The following is a 17097-nucleotide window of genomic DNA, read 5'->3' as shown; positions in this document are numbered from 1 at the left end:
GGCTGAATCTGAGGGAGCTCAGCCCTGCAGCTGCCTGGACCTTGGCCACAGCTCCTTGATATCAGAGAAGATGACAAGAGATTTCCTGATGTCTTTACAATAGTTACCCCCTCAGCAGCTGGACTGGCCAGTTTTGAGCAGGGTCTGATGTTCTGGGGCAGGGTATGAGGAGCTGTAAATGTTGGCACCACATCCTGTGGTTTTCTTGTGAAAGGGAAGAAATGGGCAAAGAAGAAGAAAAAGGAAAGGGGAAGGAAGCAATTTTTAAAAAAAGGGATGAGGGTGAGGGGAGAAGTGAAGCCAAAGTAAAAACACAAATGCAATGCTGTTTTTTCATGGGAAGTGTATGTAGGATCCCTTTTCTCTGAATTTGACGCAAACAACCAAACACGTTGGGTGTAGCAACGCTCCTCAGTGTCCTTGTTGCCCCTGGTCCTTCTCTAGGTATATATTCACACTGTTTGCCTTTTTGCATGGTTTTTTCATACATTTGTGGGTGGACCCTTGAAATGCCGTTGATGACCTTCTGCATTCAGTTTCCAGAGAAACCCACTCAGAACTTGTGGTGTTTGGGATTTCTGGTTTAAGAACCACCAACCCCAGGGATGTTGCATTGTCCCTGCTGCTTCTCCAGTGAGGCCATGACTGTCCAGAGATCAAACACATGTGTTGTACCAGGTCTTGGTAATCCTGAAGTAGAGTAATATACAAATCAACGTAATAGAAATGTCACGGGATTTAGTTACATCTGTATTTAATTTTTCCTGGATTCTAGCTTTTGCCCACAATCCTATGTAACAGGACTTTGTGTTACAGGAGGCCTGGATTTTGGATTACAGACTTTGGAAGAGAAAGGATCAGAGTTAGTTCTGCGCTGGATACGTGCTGACATTTTCCAGTTTGCCAAAAGGTTGGAATACTGCCTGGCAGCAAAGTTATTTTTCCTTCCCACATGAAAACATTCCCTCCACCTTTGGAGTTCTCTGTCAGCTCAGTTTATCACAGAGACTCCCCTAAGATGTGGCTGCATCTTACCCCTTGCTGTTGAGGTTGGGGTGCTGACACCTCCTGCAGATCTGGGGGAATCCAGAAAGTAAAAACACTTCAACATTTGTAGGAGTGCTTGTGCCAGTCCTAACATTCAGGAAAAGGTGCTTCTAGAAGACATCATAAATTGTCAATAGCCCTTAAAAGTATTCCTTTCACTGCTGATCTATAAGCCTCAAAAGAGCAGAAGGAAACTCTGATTTATCAGACACAAACATTTGTCCTGAGCTGTGATTCTGCAGGCTGATGACATTTAGTTAGGGCTGTGGTTGGTGTTTCACACACAAAGGCAGGAAATGTTGTGCATTTCCCACTCAGAGCCGGCTGTGCCGGCCCCAGAGCTCTCCCAGAACACCAAGGGATCACCAGACATTTATCCCAAACTTTCCTGCCTCCCCCTACATCTCTTGACAAGGAACATTTCTTACACATGTTGTGGCTGTGCATAATGATTATCTCAAAACATTTCTTTCAACTTTTAAACTAAGTCGTGCTAATTAATATTCATTCAAGAGATCTGCATTTTCTTTCAAACATTTAGTTAAGCACAATGTGAGTGTAGCAGGCTGGCCTTACAGATGGTTCTGCATTATTTAACCTTGCACCTTTACAAAACACCTCAGAATTACCTGTAAGCTCTCTCCACCTCCTGGGAGGCTCTAGCTGTTTGTATAATCTCATTATTTCAATCACATCTTTGTGAATAAAACCAAAGCAAGCTGAGATAACAGTGATCCACTCAGCCCTGGATGGGGAGCAGGGCTCTGTCTTTCCCTTGTGACAACACTTGAGGAATGATGATTTTCCTCTGAATTTCAATATTTTATGATCATTTTCCAAGGTATCTTGCAAGTTTTAATGGCTGTTTTCTGCTGCCAGAGATCACCTAAGGCCATTGCGCAGCAAATCTGCAAATGTGAAATCTCTGGTTTGCCTTTACCTTAATTAATCCCCAACTCACCAACCTTTCACTGCCAGAAAACATATCTAAGAAATTGAGTTAATAAATCAAGTTAGGGATCACAGCAAAATCGTGACTGTTCTCTGGGTGTTAGATTTTGTTTGAGTACACACAGTTATATATATGTACAGTCACATGTGAGCTCCTTTCCTTCACCCTCCAGACTATTCCTGAATGCAAATTCCATTCATTCTTTCCTCTTAAGATAATTGAGGCTGTTTCCTTTGATGCTTTTCCCCTGTCCTAGAAATACAGATTCTTTCCAGCACAGCAAAATGAAAGGACAAAATATAAATGTAGATGAGTCCCTGTTCTAACATCAGGCGACAATAAGCCGTGATAAATAAAATACTTGGCACATTTTTCAGCAGGAGATTGATACTGCTGATTCATCTTGTACTCATCTGGATTTATCCCTCAATTAAGGAATAAATTAAGGACTTGAAGTGAAGCATTATCTCAAGTGTGGCCAAATTTATCTGCCTCCAATGATATTAAGAGTCTTGCAAAGCACTCCATGGTCAGGAAATAATTCTCAGCTTTGGGTGGCTTCGGGAATTAACATCGTAACTTTGCCTTTAAACCTCTACCTTGTTGCAGATAGTTAAGCAGAGACCATGAGCTGTAAATCTGCAGGAACTCATGGGGAGAGGGTATCTGGTGTCAGCTTCCAGGATTTAAACCTTTCAGTTTGCATGATTATCTAAGTGCCTGAACATTCCAGATAACCCAGGGGTTTAACTTTAGGCTGTTTTGATGTAAAACCAACATGGTTTTTATCTTGAGAGAACTGCTCCCAGCAAAAAGGGGGGAAGAATTTTAAGTGCTTTCCCACAAGGCTGCTTCTTAAGCCAGAGGCAACCAGGTGAAGTTTACACCTCAAAGCTTTCACTTCAATCCCTCCTAAATCCTGCTAATGACAATTCTTCAGAGCAGAGTGGTGGGGATGCTCCTTCAGCTCACCAACACAGCTTGGTCGGAGTCCAAGACCCTCCCACCTCTTCCCTGGCTTTTCTTTTGAGTATAGCACCAATAAAACACACATCTGAGCATCCCACTTCAACAGTATGTTGTTGTCACACTCTTCACCTTTAAAGAATTCCAACATATGTTTCCCTAAATGCTTTTTCTCTATTTATTCTACGAAGTTCCCAGAATAAATTTAATTTATTGGTTCTGACACTTTTCAGTTGGTTTGGACATCTCACTTGGGTGATTCCCCAAGCTTAGTGAAAGCAAGCTCAGCTTGAAGCAGCTGTCTCCTTTCAGTGCAAAAATGATTGGTTTCAGATGTAGAATACTGAGAGTCTTGGTCTATATTTAATTTTAAAAAACCCCAAAAAGCCTAAAAATTTTTAAAATCCTGCACTTAAAAGTGAAAAAATTGAAAGTGCATCATGTGTCACAGGACCTTGCTGCAGAAAGATGTTTCTGGGAGTGTTTCCTTGCACAAACTCCCAGTGCTTGGTTTGTCTTCAGTGTCCAGCCTGGAACTGGAGTTCATTGCAATGACCTCTGTTGGCAGAATAATGGGCTGAATTACAGCATAATTTACATGGACAATTTAAAAGCTTCCTTTCAGTCTTAATAAATGTAAAGTTTAATCAAGTGCCAGAAAACAAAACAGCAACAGCAGAAACAGTGGCAGAGCTGAAGCCCTGGCAGTGCCTGGTGAAGGTTTTGCTCTTGTTCCTTGGTGTCAGTGGGCAATGCCCGTCAGAGTGAAACAAGAACAAGAAACAAAACAGCCAGGAAGGGTATTTGGGGCCGAATTTTGGCTGGCAAGGGTTCAACAAGGGGAACTGTATCAAGGAAAACCCAAATTCTCCTCCTAGCACATTGAAACTTGAGGTTTTGACCCTGCTTTCCATATGTTCAGTGTTTTGCCTGGAAACAACTGCCCTTGGGAGAGGAAGAGTCTGATTAGGACATTCCTGGGTCAGTTTGAGTTTATATCTCACTTTTTGGCTGAGTTATATATGACACCCTTTAAAAAAATTATCCCTACTTCCTACTTACTATTGGAGTTCCTTCTCTCAAAATGGAATGACATTTCCTAAGTCAAATTTCATTTGAGTGAGTCAAAAGAAACTTTCTGATGAAACTTCAAATATCACCACCTTCTCCTCAAGCTGGTCTAATTTTGTCTTTTTTTGTAAGGAGAATGTGCTTACATTTTCCCACTCTGTAAGTTTTTATTGTTTTCAAATGTATATTAATGTTCAAATATGTAACTTCTGGTTAGCAGAAGCTGTGGTTAGGTGTGACATAGTTTGGACCTGCAGTTCAAAAACCTCATACAGCCCATACCCTTTAAAAATAAACAAGTAAAATGATCTGAATTAGCAAATTATTTTAATTGCCAGTCTCTCAGTTAAGTGCAGTGCAATATAGGGGCTGAAATAATAAAAATAGTTAATATTTTTCCAGAGAGGGCTATTTCTGGCTGTAATTTCAGGCTGCAGATTTTTGGGCTGCAATAAGCAATTTTTCTCCTCCCTCGTGGTTTTCTTTATTTCCTTCCCAAACCTCTGTCCTCACTCCAGCCCTTCAGCTGGCCATGGTGAAACACAGGAACGATTGTCTTCAGTAATTCTTAGGCTCTGCTCCAAGCCAGAACACATTAACATGAGTGACTGGGAATAAATTCTTACTGAATATCTTCATCTCATTTTTAATATCAGGAGACATTTTCTCAAGTATAAGTATTTCCTAACTTGGTGAGCTTCCATGGTTTTCTCTGATTTTTTTCCTGCTTTAAAGAAGTTTTTAAGTTCTGCATCTCCTGCATCCTTGGAAATGCTTGCTAGCAGCTGCATTCCCAGTTCATCTGATCTAACACAAGAAATTTCGTGTGTGTATTTTCCCTTGGTACAGATGCCCCTCTGTCATTTCCACACCAGCTCATGTCTGTGCAGCACCTCTTCCTTCCCTCCACTTCATTTTCCTGCACCTGATTTCCCAGGCAGTGGCATTGTCTCCCATGCCATGGGAAATGGAATATTTGCCTTTAGTCACACTGACACTTGGAATGAATCCATTCTCTGTCCTATCCGAGCATGGACACAACATTTAATCCTCGTTCAATGCCACAGATATTGAAGATGGCAAAGGACACCCACAGGGAAGGCTGAGCTGTATCTCACCTTCACAGAGGCAGCTGCTTTGTTTCATCACAAGATTTCCCACCTGCCTCAACATTTTTACCATACAGCCTGCAGAGCTGTGCACAAAAAAATGTGGTAAAAGGATGAGAATCAAATGCATTTGGCTCATGGGAGCCATACGAGAGCTTTGGTGTGATACCAGAAATGTACTCAGTCAATTACCCATTAGGGAAGATGATTACAGACACCCACAAGGCCAGAGTGGCAATCCCTGCTCACCATGGCTGTGGGAGAAATGTAATGGATGAGGGAATTAGTGTCAGGTTTATTCAGATTTCTCCTTTAAGACCGCTGATGTGCATTTTCAGGGGCTCTCTCATATTTCTCCTGACATTTGCAAGGCTGATTTATTTGTTACTCATCGGTGCTGTAATCAGTGCTTTCATTTCCAGCCTTCTGCTGCCGGGCGTATGAAAAACCAGCCAGAGGTGAAACACTCGTTGCTTTATTGCTTTATTAGCACTTTATATTCTGAACACCCCGAGCTCAGGGCACGCAGCTGCACAGCGCTGTGAGTCCGGGTGGCTCCGGCTGCATCCCCCGTGCTCGGGAGGGGAGCAGCGTGTGAAGCCCCATCCCTGCACATCCCTGCCCGCCCGGGGCGCTGCTTTCAGCGCTGAGTTTGGAAGTTGCTATGGCAGCACCCGGCCGCCACCAGCACAGGTCGGTGTGCGCGGTTCGGCCCTCGGCCTCGGGGGCGGCGGGAGAGCGGAGGGGAGAGCGGCGGCCACGCTCGGGGCTTTCCCGGCCAGCTCGCAGCGCTGCCCTCCCGCCCGGCTCCGCTGGGGAGGAGCAGCGACAGGCAGCGCTCTGGGGGCGGCAGGAGAGGGGGTGACTCCGCTCCGCCGGTGGGTGCTGGCAAAGGGACCCCGCTGCAGGGCAGTGCCGCGGTGCTGGCTCACGGCAAGGGCTGAGCTCAGCCGGGGCATCCTCGGGATCGGGGGAGAATCAGGCAGGGTGCGCGGTGCCAGGCAGGGTTCTGCCAAGGACAGTCAGCAGCCGCTTCTCTGCTGCTCTTCCCTCCTTGTTCTTCATTAAGTTAGGATGTGAGACGGGGAAAAGTAGCTACACCGCATTGCTCTGAAGTTCCGCAAAGAGCCAGGGGCAAAAAAAAAATGGGCTTCCTCTAGGGCCGTGGAGACTAAAGCTGCATTTTACCAGAGACCCGACAAAAGTCGCGGGGGTCTGTGCGAGCCTCATCCCCAGGCACCTCGGCAGAGCACGGCAGCAGCAGCGTCTCGCCCTGCACCCCGAGAGCTGCAGGCAGCACGGCTCCGCACCGCCTGCCGCTCGCTGCCAGCCTCCCGCGCCCTGCTAGTGGGCGGCTGAAACACATCCAGGGAGCCGAGTACCGGCTGCGTTATCACTTACGCAAACCTGGCATCGCTGACGTAAATTTCGAAGGGGATTCAGCAAATAAAGGCGGCTCCCGGCAGCCCGCATTACCTCGAGTACTCTGCGCGGGCTGTGCCTCGCAGGACAGGGCGAGCAGATGGGGCTGCCCCCGCAGCTGGGAATCCTCCCTGGGGTTTGGAAATCCTCAACTTTGAGCTAAAGAAGTGGTGGGATGTGGTGGTGAAAGCGATGCTCCCATCTGGCAGGGGTAGTGGAGAGACGTGTCACAGGCATGAGCTGCTCAGAGGTCATGGCCAGTGTCACAGCGGGTACAGGTTGCTGTAGCTCGGCTCTTCTGCTTCCCCAGCAAGGGCAGGACAGGCTCAAGCCAACAAAGTGTGGACAGTGTCCTGAAAAAACCCAGCCTTTGGCAAATATTGGCAAGATCCCCTTCTCCAGGAGCTGCAGCACCCAAAAGTGAGGGAGGAGCTCAGCAGTTGGAGTGTATCCTGTGCTTGCATTGCTGGGAAAACCTCCTCTGTGGATTGGGTGTGCTGTGACTCCATCAGGGACAGAGCCTGTCCTCCGTGTCCTCTAACCAAGACTCATTCTGGACACAGAAGTATTTTATTTAGCAATGCTGTCCTTCCAAAGAGCTGTTGAATAACCATTTCCCACAGCTGGAAAATGCAAAACCGGTGTTGAACTCCAACAGTATTTTCTTAGTTAGAATTTCTAGCTTTTATTTCCTAGCAAGGACCTAAAGCACTTTTCTTTTCCCCTCTCCTCCCAAGGTCCAGGTTTTCTCCCCTGCCGGGCTCTCCGGCATCCTGTCGAGAAGGGAAAGATGCAGCAAAATCATTCGAAATGGCTCAGTTCAGCTGATCAGGACAGAAGGGGGAGCCCAGGAGACAAAATCGGAGAGCATCCCACCCCGCCGGGCTCCAGCCGAGCTCTGGATGTTAACGTTGTTTGTAGAAACTTGCTTTTGTTTCTACAGCCACCTTTTGGCTTTTGTTTGTGCTTTATAGGAGACCACTCTCACCTCCGAGTCTGTGCCGAATTCCCACTGTGCTCAGCAGCAGTTCCATTGGCAGTGCTCAGAAATCACCACTGTGCTGCACTCCACCATTGTCCTCTGTATTTATAAGGCAAAACATCTTTTCCCTCCTCTTCCCCCACACTGACCCTCCAGGTCTCCAATGCCCACTGTTGTTCCTGCTTTAAACCCATGTCACCTGTGAAGTCACCTCAGGAATCACCTCCTCGGCAGCTTGGTGGGCTGCAAGCACTTGGCCTGCCCTGGGCAAGTCCACAGTTGTGTTTTTTTCCTTCTAACAAGGCAGCTGATATTTTTAGCAGCAAAGAGGCCTGAGCTGCATTACTGCTGGGGTGTGAAGTGTCCCAGCTCCAGGTGGGCCTCAGGGACACTGGACTGTCATAATGGGTCACAACTCCCTGACCCATTCCATCAGCTGTGTGGAGGAGATGCCTTTCCCTGCACTCCCCAAGATGTCTGGCAGTGCAGAGATCAATGCCCACCACAAACCCTGCTGAGATTTATTTAACATTTCCTAACAGGCTGGGCTCTGCTGTGAGCCCATTTTCACATAGTGCTGGTTTGTACTTCAGTCTCTTTAGTTGCCTCCCTTTTGTTGCATCTCTGTGCATGGCTCACAAATACTGTTCTGCCTGTACCTGCCTTAGTAATTTCTAATGTAGTGCTGATAATAATTTGTTTTATTCTCCAGATACCAACAATATGCCTGTTATAAAGTACCCCAGGATCAGAGACCCTCTCTTTTATGAATGGGACAGGAAAGCCCAGAAATGTGGATTAAGACACACAGTTTATGCTGTAAATGGGGATCAGTATACTGGAGAATGGCTGAACAACTTGAAACATGGTAAGATAGATAATTTTGAGAAAAAATAGCAACTTAGATGTCCTTACAAAGGTTCTTAGGGGCAGGAAGGGTCAATGGTTCCATGTGCTCTATATGCTCCTGTAAGAGCATTCATTCTTGTATGACTATATGTACACACACACATATATTTGATACATGTATTTGACACATATATTTGATTACACATATTTGATACATGTAATGCAAAAATGCAGAAACATTTCTAATAAGCAGCTTGAAGAGCTTTTGCATGCACTCAGGGGCAACTACCCAAAATATCTCTATTACAGATGTTTAAAAATCCTTTCCAAATACAGCAAACTGAAGTCAGCTCCAGGCACTGGGATGTGCCCTGGCTGCACAGTCCCCAGAGCTCTCTCAGCTCCTGACTTGGCTCCAGGAATCTTAATTTGTTCCCCAGATGTGGCAGGGGCTGCAGGGGACAGAGCAGGAGAAGGAGACCCTGTCCAAGCCAGGAGCAGCCAGAGCAGGACAGACTTGTTTACAAGCAGTAAACTGAGGTTTGGAAAGATTTCAGTGCATTCAGCACAGGCCACACAGGAAGCCCCTGATCAAGATTAACAAGGGTTCCAACTTGGGAAGCTAAACTGAATCCCAGACCTAAGGCTGACTTTGTGCAGGGAGTGCTGCCCTGCCTGGGATGGAGCAGGAAGGGCAGCACTGTGCACCCTTCTCCTAACCATGATGGTCTCCCTGTCATTCCTCTTGTTTGTTGGACAGGTAAAGGCACCCAGATTTGGAAAAGCACTGGAGCTATTTACAGTGGTGACTGGAAGTTTGGGAAGAGGGATGGTTATGGCTCATACAGCATCCTTGACCCAGTGACCAAGGAGTACAAGAAGGTGTACACAGGCTGGTGGGAGAACGACCGAAGAGGTGTAAGTGAGATTTTCTGCCAAAAACACGGGCAAGAGATGGGTGCATATGTGCAAAAAGATTGCCTAAAATACTAACTTTTGCAATACTGAGGCTGAATTGAGTGGTCAAGACTAAAAATCCAAGATTTTTGTGGGAGTGCCATCTCCTTCCCGGAGAGGGAATCATCCCTACGCATCTGCTGGTTACGAGGCTACAGAGCAGTGGTTACTGCTCAGACTCACCTGCAGCTCGGCCAAGCACAATGGGAAGTTTCACATCCTGTCTCTTAATCCTCCCCACCCATCCCTTTCATTCCTCTTGTCCTTGAACAAGTCAGAGGAACCTTTATTATAAGCACTGCTAGAAAATGCACCTTCTCCTAGGAGTTGTACAGCATAACAGGCAAATAACTTGAGTTGTTTTGGAAATTAAGCCTGTCACATAAATCACTGTTTTTCCTAAAAGGAACATAATGAGAAAGTCATCTGGTAGAAGTGACTGCAATGTAATGTGCAAAATCCTTGTAGGAACGTTTTTGGATCTGCCAATGGAAACCTTGTGTTTGTGTCTGCTCTTAAATTAAACTCATCTCCACCAATGCTTTTAATGGGTGTGTGGTTCCAGGGCTCCTGTGGGGAGCTTTCCTTCCTGTTCTTTAAGGTTAGATTTTCCAGAATTGAGCTTTGGTGAAAGATTTATAATGACATCCAAATATCACAGTTTTCTTCTAAAAAAGTTTCTTTCTTACATCCATACAGTTTAATAAAATTAATACTCAGAAAAATCAGTTGTTTCCAGAACTGGTTTTATTATTTGTTCAGAGAAAAAAAAGAACACTTTATTCCTATGGGAAAATGTGTTAGTGATATGGAAATATTTCTTATTGGTATCACTACCTGGCTTAGAGGGTACCTCTGGATTCTCTTAATGGCAAACATACATGTAGAACAAACAAGTGGAACTGCCCAGCCTGGGACACACTGAGCTGGAAATGTCTAGAGGGTTGAAAGACATGAAATCCCCATGTTGAGAGACACATCCTTTAATGCTGCCTATCCCCAGGCAGGTTTATGTACTTGTAAAACCTGCTTTTAGCTAAATATTAGCAGCAATCATGCCAATAATAACACATTGAGATATAAACCCAAGGTTTTGTCAGAGGAATAAAACTGTTTGTCAAAAAGAAAATCCCCTACTACCACTTCTCATTTCCTTCAGCATGAGAACAGCCACGGAGCTGGGCTGCCAGCAGCCACGTGTAAGAGTAATAAACTCAAAGTGATGTCCCAAAATGGAACACTGTCCCCTTTCAACAGAGCACTGCTAACCAGCCGTCTCTGTGCTGCTGTCCAGGGCCGGGGGCAGTTCTTTTACCCCAACGGGGAGCACTACGATGGCGAGTGGAGCAATGGTGTGCGGAGCGGCTGGGGAAAGATGCACTACAGGGACGGCTCCACCTACGAGGGACAGTGGCTCTCGGATCAGCCCAACGGGATGGGCGTGCTGCGGCTCCGTAAGTGCTGCCCACCCTCAGCCTGTCCCCTCCGAGCTGTTCGGTACTGCCCTCCAGCTGTCTCCGCCATCCCCATTTGAGGGTGCCACCCTGCAGCCTTGCAGCAGGACTGCCGCCTGTCCTCCTCCTCTCCTGGGCTGGAGAGGGAGGTGCACAGGCTGAGCAAGGGCCGGCCCTGCACAGCTCAAGCCCGTAAGGCCACACGCATGAAAGCTTACTTTTGCTGTGATTTACATTTAAATGACTGGGATGGTTCGGGTTAGAGATAATATACTGTTGGGTCAGAGAAGAGCAAATCTCTCTTTTCAAGCCAGGCACTTTGCCAGACAGGCTTTCTAGCTCTGCATACCAAAGAAGAGTTCAGTTTCCAGCACAGGAAAAAAAACCACAACAAGATAGTTTTCTTTTTGAGTTCACTCCATCCCCTCTGTCTACTTCCGACAGTGGCTCGTGTTGAGTGAACACAGAGGTTTCATTAGTACACAATCCCTTTCCATAAATAACACCAAGCACATCATGGATTGAGAATGTTAGGGCCAATCTCAGCATAAATACAGAAATTAAATTTTTTCCCCCTTATTTTCTTTGGAGTCTAACACATTTTCCCCCAAAGCCAAGAAATCCCAAGAATCTGCAATACCAGGCATGGCATTCCAAGAACATCTGAAAGAAATATTATCTCCATATTATTATTCATCTATTCTATCTTTTTTTCTTTCTGCTTGAAAGTGATCTCAAGGCTAATAATTAGCTAAGCAAAGCAGCTGGGAGGAATGAACATGACCTTTTCTGCACAGCACATGCATGACTGTGCTCTCTCTGCAGACTGTAAAGTCGCTTTGCACCGATGGCTCATCTGGATGAAATCAGCACCTCCTTCCAGGGGGAATCCTGCACTGATCTGCTGTGCTGCTGTCAAAGGCCCTGTTAGTTATAAACTAACAGCCCCTGCAGGCTGAGCCATGGCTGATGCACCATTTCAGAGCCCAGTTGCCTCCAGCCTAGCCTGCAACTGATTGTTAGCTGGATTCCTTTTGGTTAAAATTAGCCGGAGCAATTATTTCATACCCACAAGCTTAATGCATTCAGCTCAGCTGCTGGAAGTGCGCCCACGTGCCGGCAGCTTTGCCATGTGAAAGAAAAGGAGTTCTTCAGTGGAGGTCACGATGAGCTGCAGCTCAAGATTAAATTGCTTGTAGTGGCAGCGTGCCCGGTGAGGGTGAGCTTGGCTGAGAGCACCGCGCTGATCTGCCGCCTCTGCTACATCCACTCCCCAACAGCTTTGTACCAGAGCACTTCACATCCACGGGGATCGTGGCTGTGAGCAACACAGCCTCAGGTGCCCTGGGGGGAGAGCAGATGGGAGCAGCCAGGCACCACAGAGCAGTCAGGGTGTTCACTGCCCCCTCCTTGCAGCCAGGACTGTGATTTTGGTGGTTTCTCATTTGTTGGTGGCTGGAGTGTAGAAGCCAAGCTGCTCCTGTGGGCAGAACAGCTTGGTGTTTCAGATAAGCACAAAACCAGATCAAAGTTGCAGATAACCACCACCACGGCTCCAGCCTGTAAACCAGACCCTTCCTGAGCAGCCCAGCAGTCACATTCTCCAGAAGCATTTTTGGTTTTCCCCTCTCCCCTTACAGTATCCTGGCTGGCCCCAGCTATCTCTGCAGCACCGTGTGGGATGCCCTGGTATTTTAGTCACTTCTTGTGATGCACAATGGCAGAGTTCAGCTGAGACTCAAAGGAATTTCCACTAACATGGTCAGAAATCCCCACGAGTCTGGGCTTAGAGACACTGTGTATGGGGAAAAGGGTGAGCAGAGGACACTCCTAGTGACAGCAGGGTGGTCTGGATCTACCCCAGCCCCAGCATCACCATGGGTATCATGTCCTTTCTCAACCAGCATCCATGAATGAGGCTGTTCTCTTCCCCTTGCAGCTCTGCTTTCCCTGTTAGTGATGGATGGGTGGATTCCTGGAGAGCAGCAGAGAGCCCAAAAAAAGCCTCTCAACTTGCAGAAAAATGCCAAGAGAAGCAGTACAGCTGGAAAAACAGCCTGTAACTGACTGCCTGAACCCTTCAGACTCTTGCAGCAATTCTCACCCTGTAATTCATTGAGGAAAAACTTAACTAAAAGTATTCTTTGCAATCAAGATTATTTTGACTGGACAGCAATCAGTGCTCTGTTCCTTGCCCAGATAAGCAAACCTCTTTAAGCCAGAGATCCTCGTGATTTGTTGCAGTGACAAATCTGAAAGTTGTGTCTTGTAATTTTTCATGTTGTGAAGAGTGACCCAGGGACCAGTCCCTTACCCTGAGCACACTGGCTCCTTGTGTCAGCAAAAAATGAGTATCACTGTGAGAACAAAGCAGGTGAGCACAGTGAGCAGGTTCCAAGTGAGCAAGCGTGGGCTCCTTCTGCAGCATTTTCTCCCTCTGTGCTACAGCAAATGGAGCACTGCAAAATCAAAATGACACACAGTGCCACAGCCACCTTGAAATTACTAAGAGGAGACAAACACATAATTTGCTCTATTGACTGATTTCATTTGTAACCCCTTAACAAAATGGTGCAAATTTCAAGGTCTGTTCATGTATTTAATTGCAGCAAATGGAAATCGGTACGAAGGAGCTTGGAAAGATGGCAAGAAGCACGGCCCAGGGAAATACTTCTACCCAGGCAAGGGCCAGATGTTAGAAGGCATCTGGGTAGCAGATATAGCAAAGTGTGGAGTTCTGGTTGACTTTGGCAGAGACAACGCTCCAGCCTCTACTAAGTCTCCACTCCCAGAGGTAATTGCTTGGAAATTTTGGTGTTTGCATTCATCAGTGCTTGGGTCAGCTCTCCAGGTAGCATTTCACTCCTCAGGAGATTTCCCCCATGGGGTGTGTGCTCAGCCTTTTGGCCAGCAGCATCCTAAATGGCTCCATAGGGACTAACAGCTCATGCAGCCTCTGCTGGAGCCTCCCAATTGCCTACATCTGAAAAAATGCAGTTCTCATGCACCAGAACTGCTCAGAGACCTGATGCAGCACAAAGGAAATGGGGACAATAGAGGCAGAGACAATAGTGGGATTTGCGTCAAGACCAAATGATTTCACCAAGCCCAACTGCTGAGGCTGAGCAGATCCCTTTACACACACTGCAGAGGAAGAGCCAGGCTCTATCCCAATCCCAAAGATTTTGTGAGACACAAAGACACACTGGGCCACCACCCTGGCAGCCACTGGCTCCTTGCACATCACTTTGGTGCAGGACCTGGAGGACAGGAGAGCCTGTCCCCAGCTCCATGCCCTTGGAGGAAGAGGAAATGGGAATCAGCAGTGAACAGATGTGACTCCAAGTGGGAGCTGGCCCTAAGAGTCTCAGCTTGAATGCTCATGGTCTGCAAACCACAGATGTGAAACAAAAGGGTCAGTGCAGGATGGGCTGGGGAAGCTCCCCCTCGCTTAGAGCCAAGCAGAACCAGCCTGGATAACCACAGCTCACCACTCTGCTCCAGTCACACAGGGAATAGCACAGCCCCATGGCAGTAAAGCCACACCTTCCTCTGGCCCAGGGACAGGCCTGTTCAAAGTGACACCAGGCACATGCAGCCTTGCAAAGCTCACAGCTTTTACATCTTCACTGCCCCTGAATTTTCAAATCTGGTTTCTATAGCCAAAGGCCCTTTGAGCACAGTTGTGACCAGACAGTTAATCCTGTAAGTACCAGGCACACCCACAGCAGTGCAGAATAATAAACCCCAAATACCCACCAGAGAAAAACAATCTATTTTGCAAAAAGAGTGAAAAGAGCAGCACTTCTGTAGCTAAAAATATTTACTGTATGTGGTTTGTCAAAGGTCACTGAGAAGAGCCTCTACAATCCAACAGCCTGGGATGAACTGCTGGTACACTAAGGCAGGATGTGCAAGTCTGGCTGTTTATTTAACTCCCTGAAGACCAAGTGATGATCCAAATCACTTCTGCTCTATAAGCAAAAACAAAGCATCAGCTTTCACTGCTGTTATTGTGCTTTTAGTGGGTAGAGATCTGTTGATCTCAGAGTATGAATAGATAAAAGGAGAAAAATTGAACTCAGGTTTTCATAAACTTCTGTCACTACCACCCCTTTATTAAACTATAGGTGAGGCCCACCAGATTACAAATCAAAGCCACTGTTGCCCAAGAGTGTGTTTTGTTAAAGTCACTCACACTAATAAAATTAGGGGAGTGTAGTTGTTTCTAAAACAATAATTGAAAGGCTGCAATATGAGCTGAAGTCCTGATATGTGGGAGCCTCTCCAATAATGCTCAAGTAATCAAGATCTATAAAACCTTAAGCTTCTTCAATTACACTGCATAACTGATTTGTATTCTTTTTATTCAGATTGGACTTCATGACCCAGCTGGTGTTTTAGCAGAGGCCCAGGCAAGGTTTGATGACAGCCAGAATTAATAACCAGATGTTGAAGGGGAAAAAAAAAGTTTTAAGAACATGATCCTGGGTTATTTATTCCTTCGAGTCTCAAACCTACAGCATGGTTATCGTGTCGTGGTCTGCCTCACCCTTCCCTCAAGGCTGTTCAGGTAAAGTTCCTTCTGCAGGTAGCTTTGTTCAGTAGCCTCCCATTATTTTGGAAAAGAAAGGAAAAAAAATGATGGGAAAAAACCCAAAAGACAAACACCAAAACACTCAAAGACAAGCAGAGTGACTCTTTGCTCAGCTCCTCTTATTCCTCCTGCTAAGAAATCACACTCCTATTGGTTCAAAGCCTCCTTTAGAGAAGGAGGGTTTCTAGTATGTGTTTTAAAAGCATATAGAACAATACAATCAAGAAATTGTGTCCCCTACTCCCCCCAACATAACCCAATACATACCTGTGACCCAAAATGGCTTTTGAAGTTACAACAGAACATGCTTCAATTAAAGTATACTAAAGTATACTTTAGGCCTCTAGATAACAAATAATCCACAACAATTGAGTATATTTTATTTCATGAAAGTATTTTATACCCAAATAAGTGATACACAATAACCAATGTTTAAAATGATTGAGGTAAATGCCTAACACCGTTAGTATAAATAAGGGATAAAAAAATTTAAGTGCACTCAATGCTTAGATCCACGTGTTTGTGTCTGGTTACTGCCTGGGTACACAGTGACAAAGGTACCCAAGGTGTAACTTTCATTTCCATTTCCACAGGTGGAAAATGACAAAAACTTACTTGCTATCATGGCTTAAAGTGCAGAAAATAGTCAGAAAATTAGCTGTAATAACAGCGCCATTAGCTCAGAGCCTAAACTTGAGAAAACTAAAAATAACCATGTCCCACTAGCTTCTAATTCTGTGTCTTAAACAACAAGAAAACCCCACACTTCTCAGTCACTTTGTAAAAGATCCACAAATCAAAGAGAAATTCAGCTACTTATCCAGAACAGCAAGGAATTTTACAAAATAAACTTGGAAAACTGATTTTCTGGACTTCCATTCAGAACCATGAAATTTCTAAGTACAAAATTTACAGACAGTAAATTTTATAGACAGTAAATTTTTTACACCTGGCCACACCTTTCCAATCAGTTGCTCTAGTGTGAATACCATGTCAGGTTTTCTTCCTTTGGTGGGGGATTTTAGGGGCCTGTTTTCCTAAGACAGAAGTGGTAAAGTTTAGAGAAGAATAGGAAAATACATTTTGTGCTGACTACCAAGATTTTGTGATTTGGAATGCTGCTTCCTTATTGCCTTCACTAAAGCAATGTTTCCATGAACAAACACCTGTGAGTCTGTAGTTACAATCCTCACCCTCAGATTTACATCAGGAATAGAATATATTTGAATGTAATGGCAGAGCTGAGAAAATCCAGCTTGCCCTCTATGCCAGGACTTGTGAAAACACCAAGTGGAAAGCTGCTTGCTGCTTGTGAACCATGACTGCTGCTGAAAAAAACACACAGCCCAGCAGTTTGTTTTTTTATCTAGTTATGTTTTCAGAATACAAAGGCACCATGGGTGACCTTGTCAACACTCTGCACTGTGGTGCTGCTGACAGGAGAGATCAGTCCCCATCTGCTTCAGCAGCAACCACACTCTGCACCTGAACTCCACAGGCACTTGGTACAGGTTGTGAGGACATTGGGATAACCTGAGATGCAGGTGGGTGTGACAGAGCACGTTCAGCCCAGGCTGTCAGGCACAGCTCCACTGGACTGTCATGGTCCCTCCTGTCTCATGGCAGAATCCCAGGTTTCTATTCCACAGTGACAGCTAGGTTTTGTTCTTTGTTTCCCTTTGGCTTGAAAC

General features: G+C 45.8%; 1 protein-coding gene across 5 annotated transcripts; it reads left to right on the top strand.

Moving 5' to 3' along the window:
* Positions 1-816: 816 nt before the first annotated feature.
* On the top strand, positions 817-16202 carry MORN3 (MORN repeat containing 3). Of its 5 annotated transcripts, XM_033076014.1 has the most exons (7): positions 5692-5838; positions 7305-7480; positions 8262-8417; positions 9159-9316; positions 10650-10809; positions 13419-13603; positions 15183-16202. In XM_033076014.1, exons 3-7 carry the CDS (start codon positions 8273-8275, stop codon positions 15249-15251), a joined length of 717 nt encoding a protein of 238 aa, XP_032931905.1. In that variant the 5' UTR covers positions 5692-5838; positions 7305-7480; positions 8262-8272; the 3' UTR covers positions 15252-16202. The 5 variants fall into 5 exon arrangements, with proteins under 5 accessions (XP_032931903.1, XP_032931904.1, XP_032931905.1 ...); XM_033076012.1 differs by lacking the exons at positions 5692-5838; positions 7305-7480 and adding an exon at positions 817-910; XM_033076013.1 differs by lacking the exons at positions 5692-5838; positions 7305-7480 and adding an exon at positions 5523-5603.
* The last annotated feature ends 895 nt before the right edge of the window (positions 16203-17097 follow it).

Source organism: Catharus ustulatus, chromosome 18 (genome assembly GCF_009819885.2).
Source record: "Catharus ustulatus isolate bCatUst1 chromosome 18, bCatUst1.pri.v2, whole genome shotgun sequence".
NCBI lineage: Eukaryota > Metazoa > Chordata > Aves > Passeriformes > Turdidae > Catharus > Catharus ustulatus.
Note: the sequence above shows the minus strand (reverse complement) of the source record. Positions and strands in the feature narration are given on the sequence as shown.

Coding starts and splice junctions, on each gene's coding strand:
- MORN3 (XM_033076012.1), top strand. CDS start 8,273: ATGCCTGTTATAAAGTACCCCAGGATCAGAGACCCTCTCTTTTATGAA. Junction 8,418..9,158: donor GCTGAACAACTTGAAACATG/GTAAGATAGATA, acceptor TTTGTTGGACAG/GTAAAGGCACCCAGATTTGG. Junction 13,604..15,182: donor CTAAGTCTCCACTCCCAGAG/GTAATTGCTTGG, acceptor CTTTTTATTCAG/ATTGGACTTCATGACCCAGC.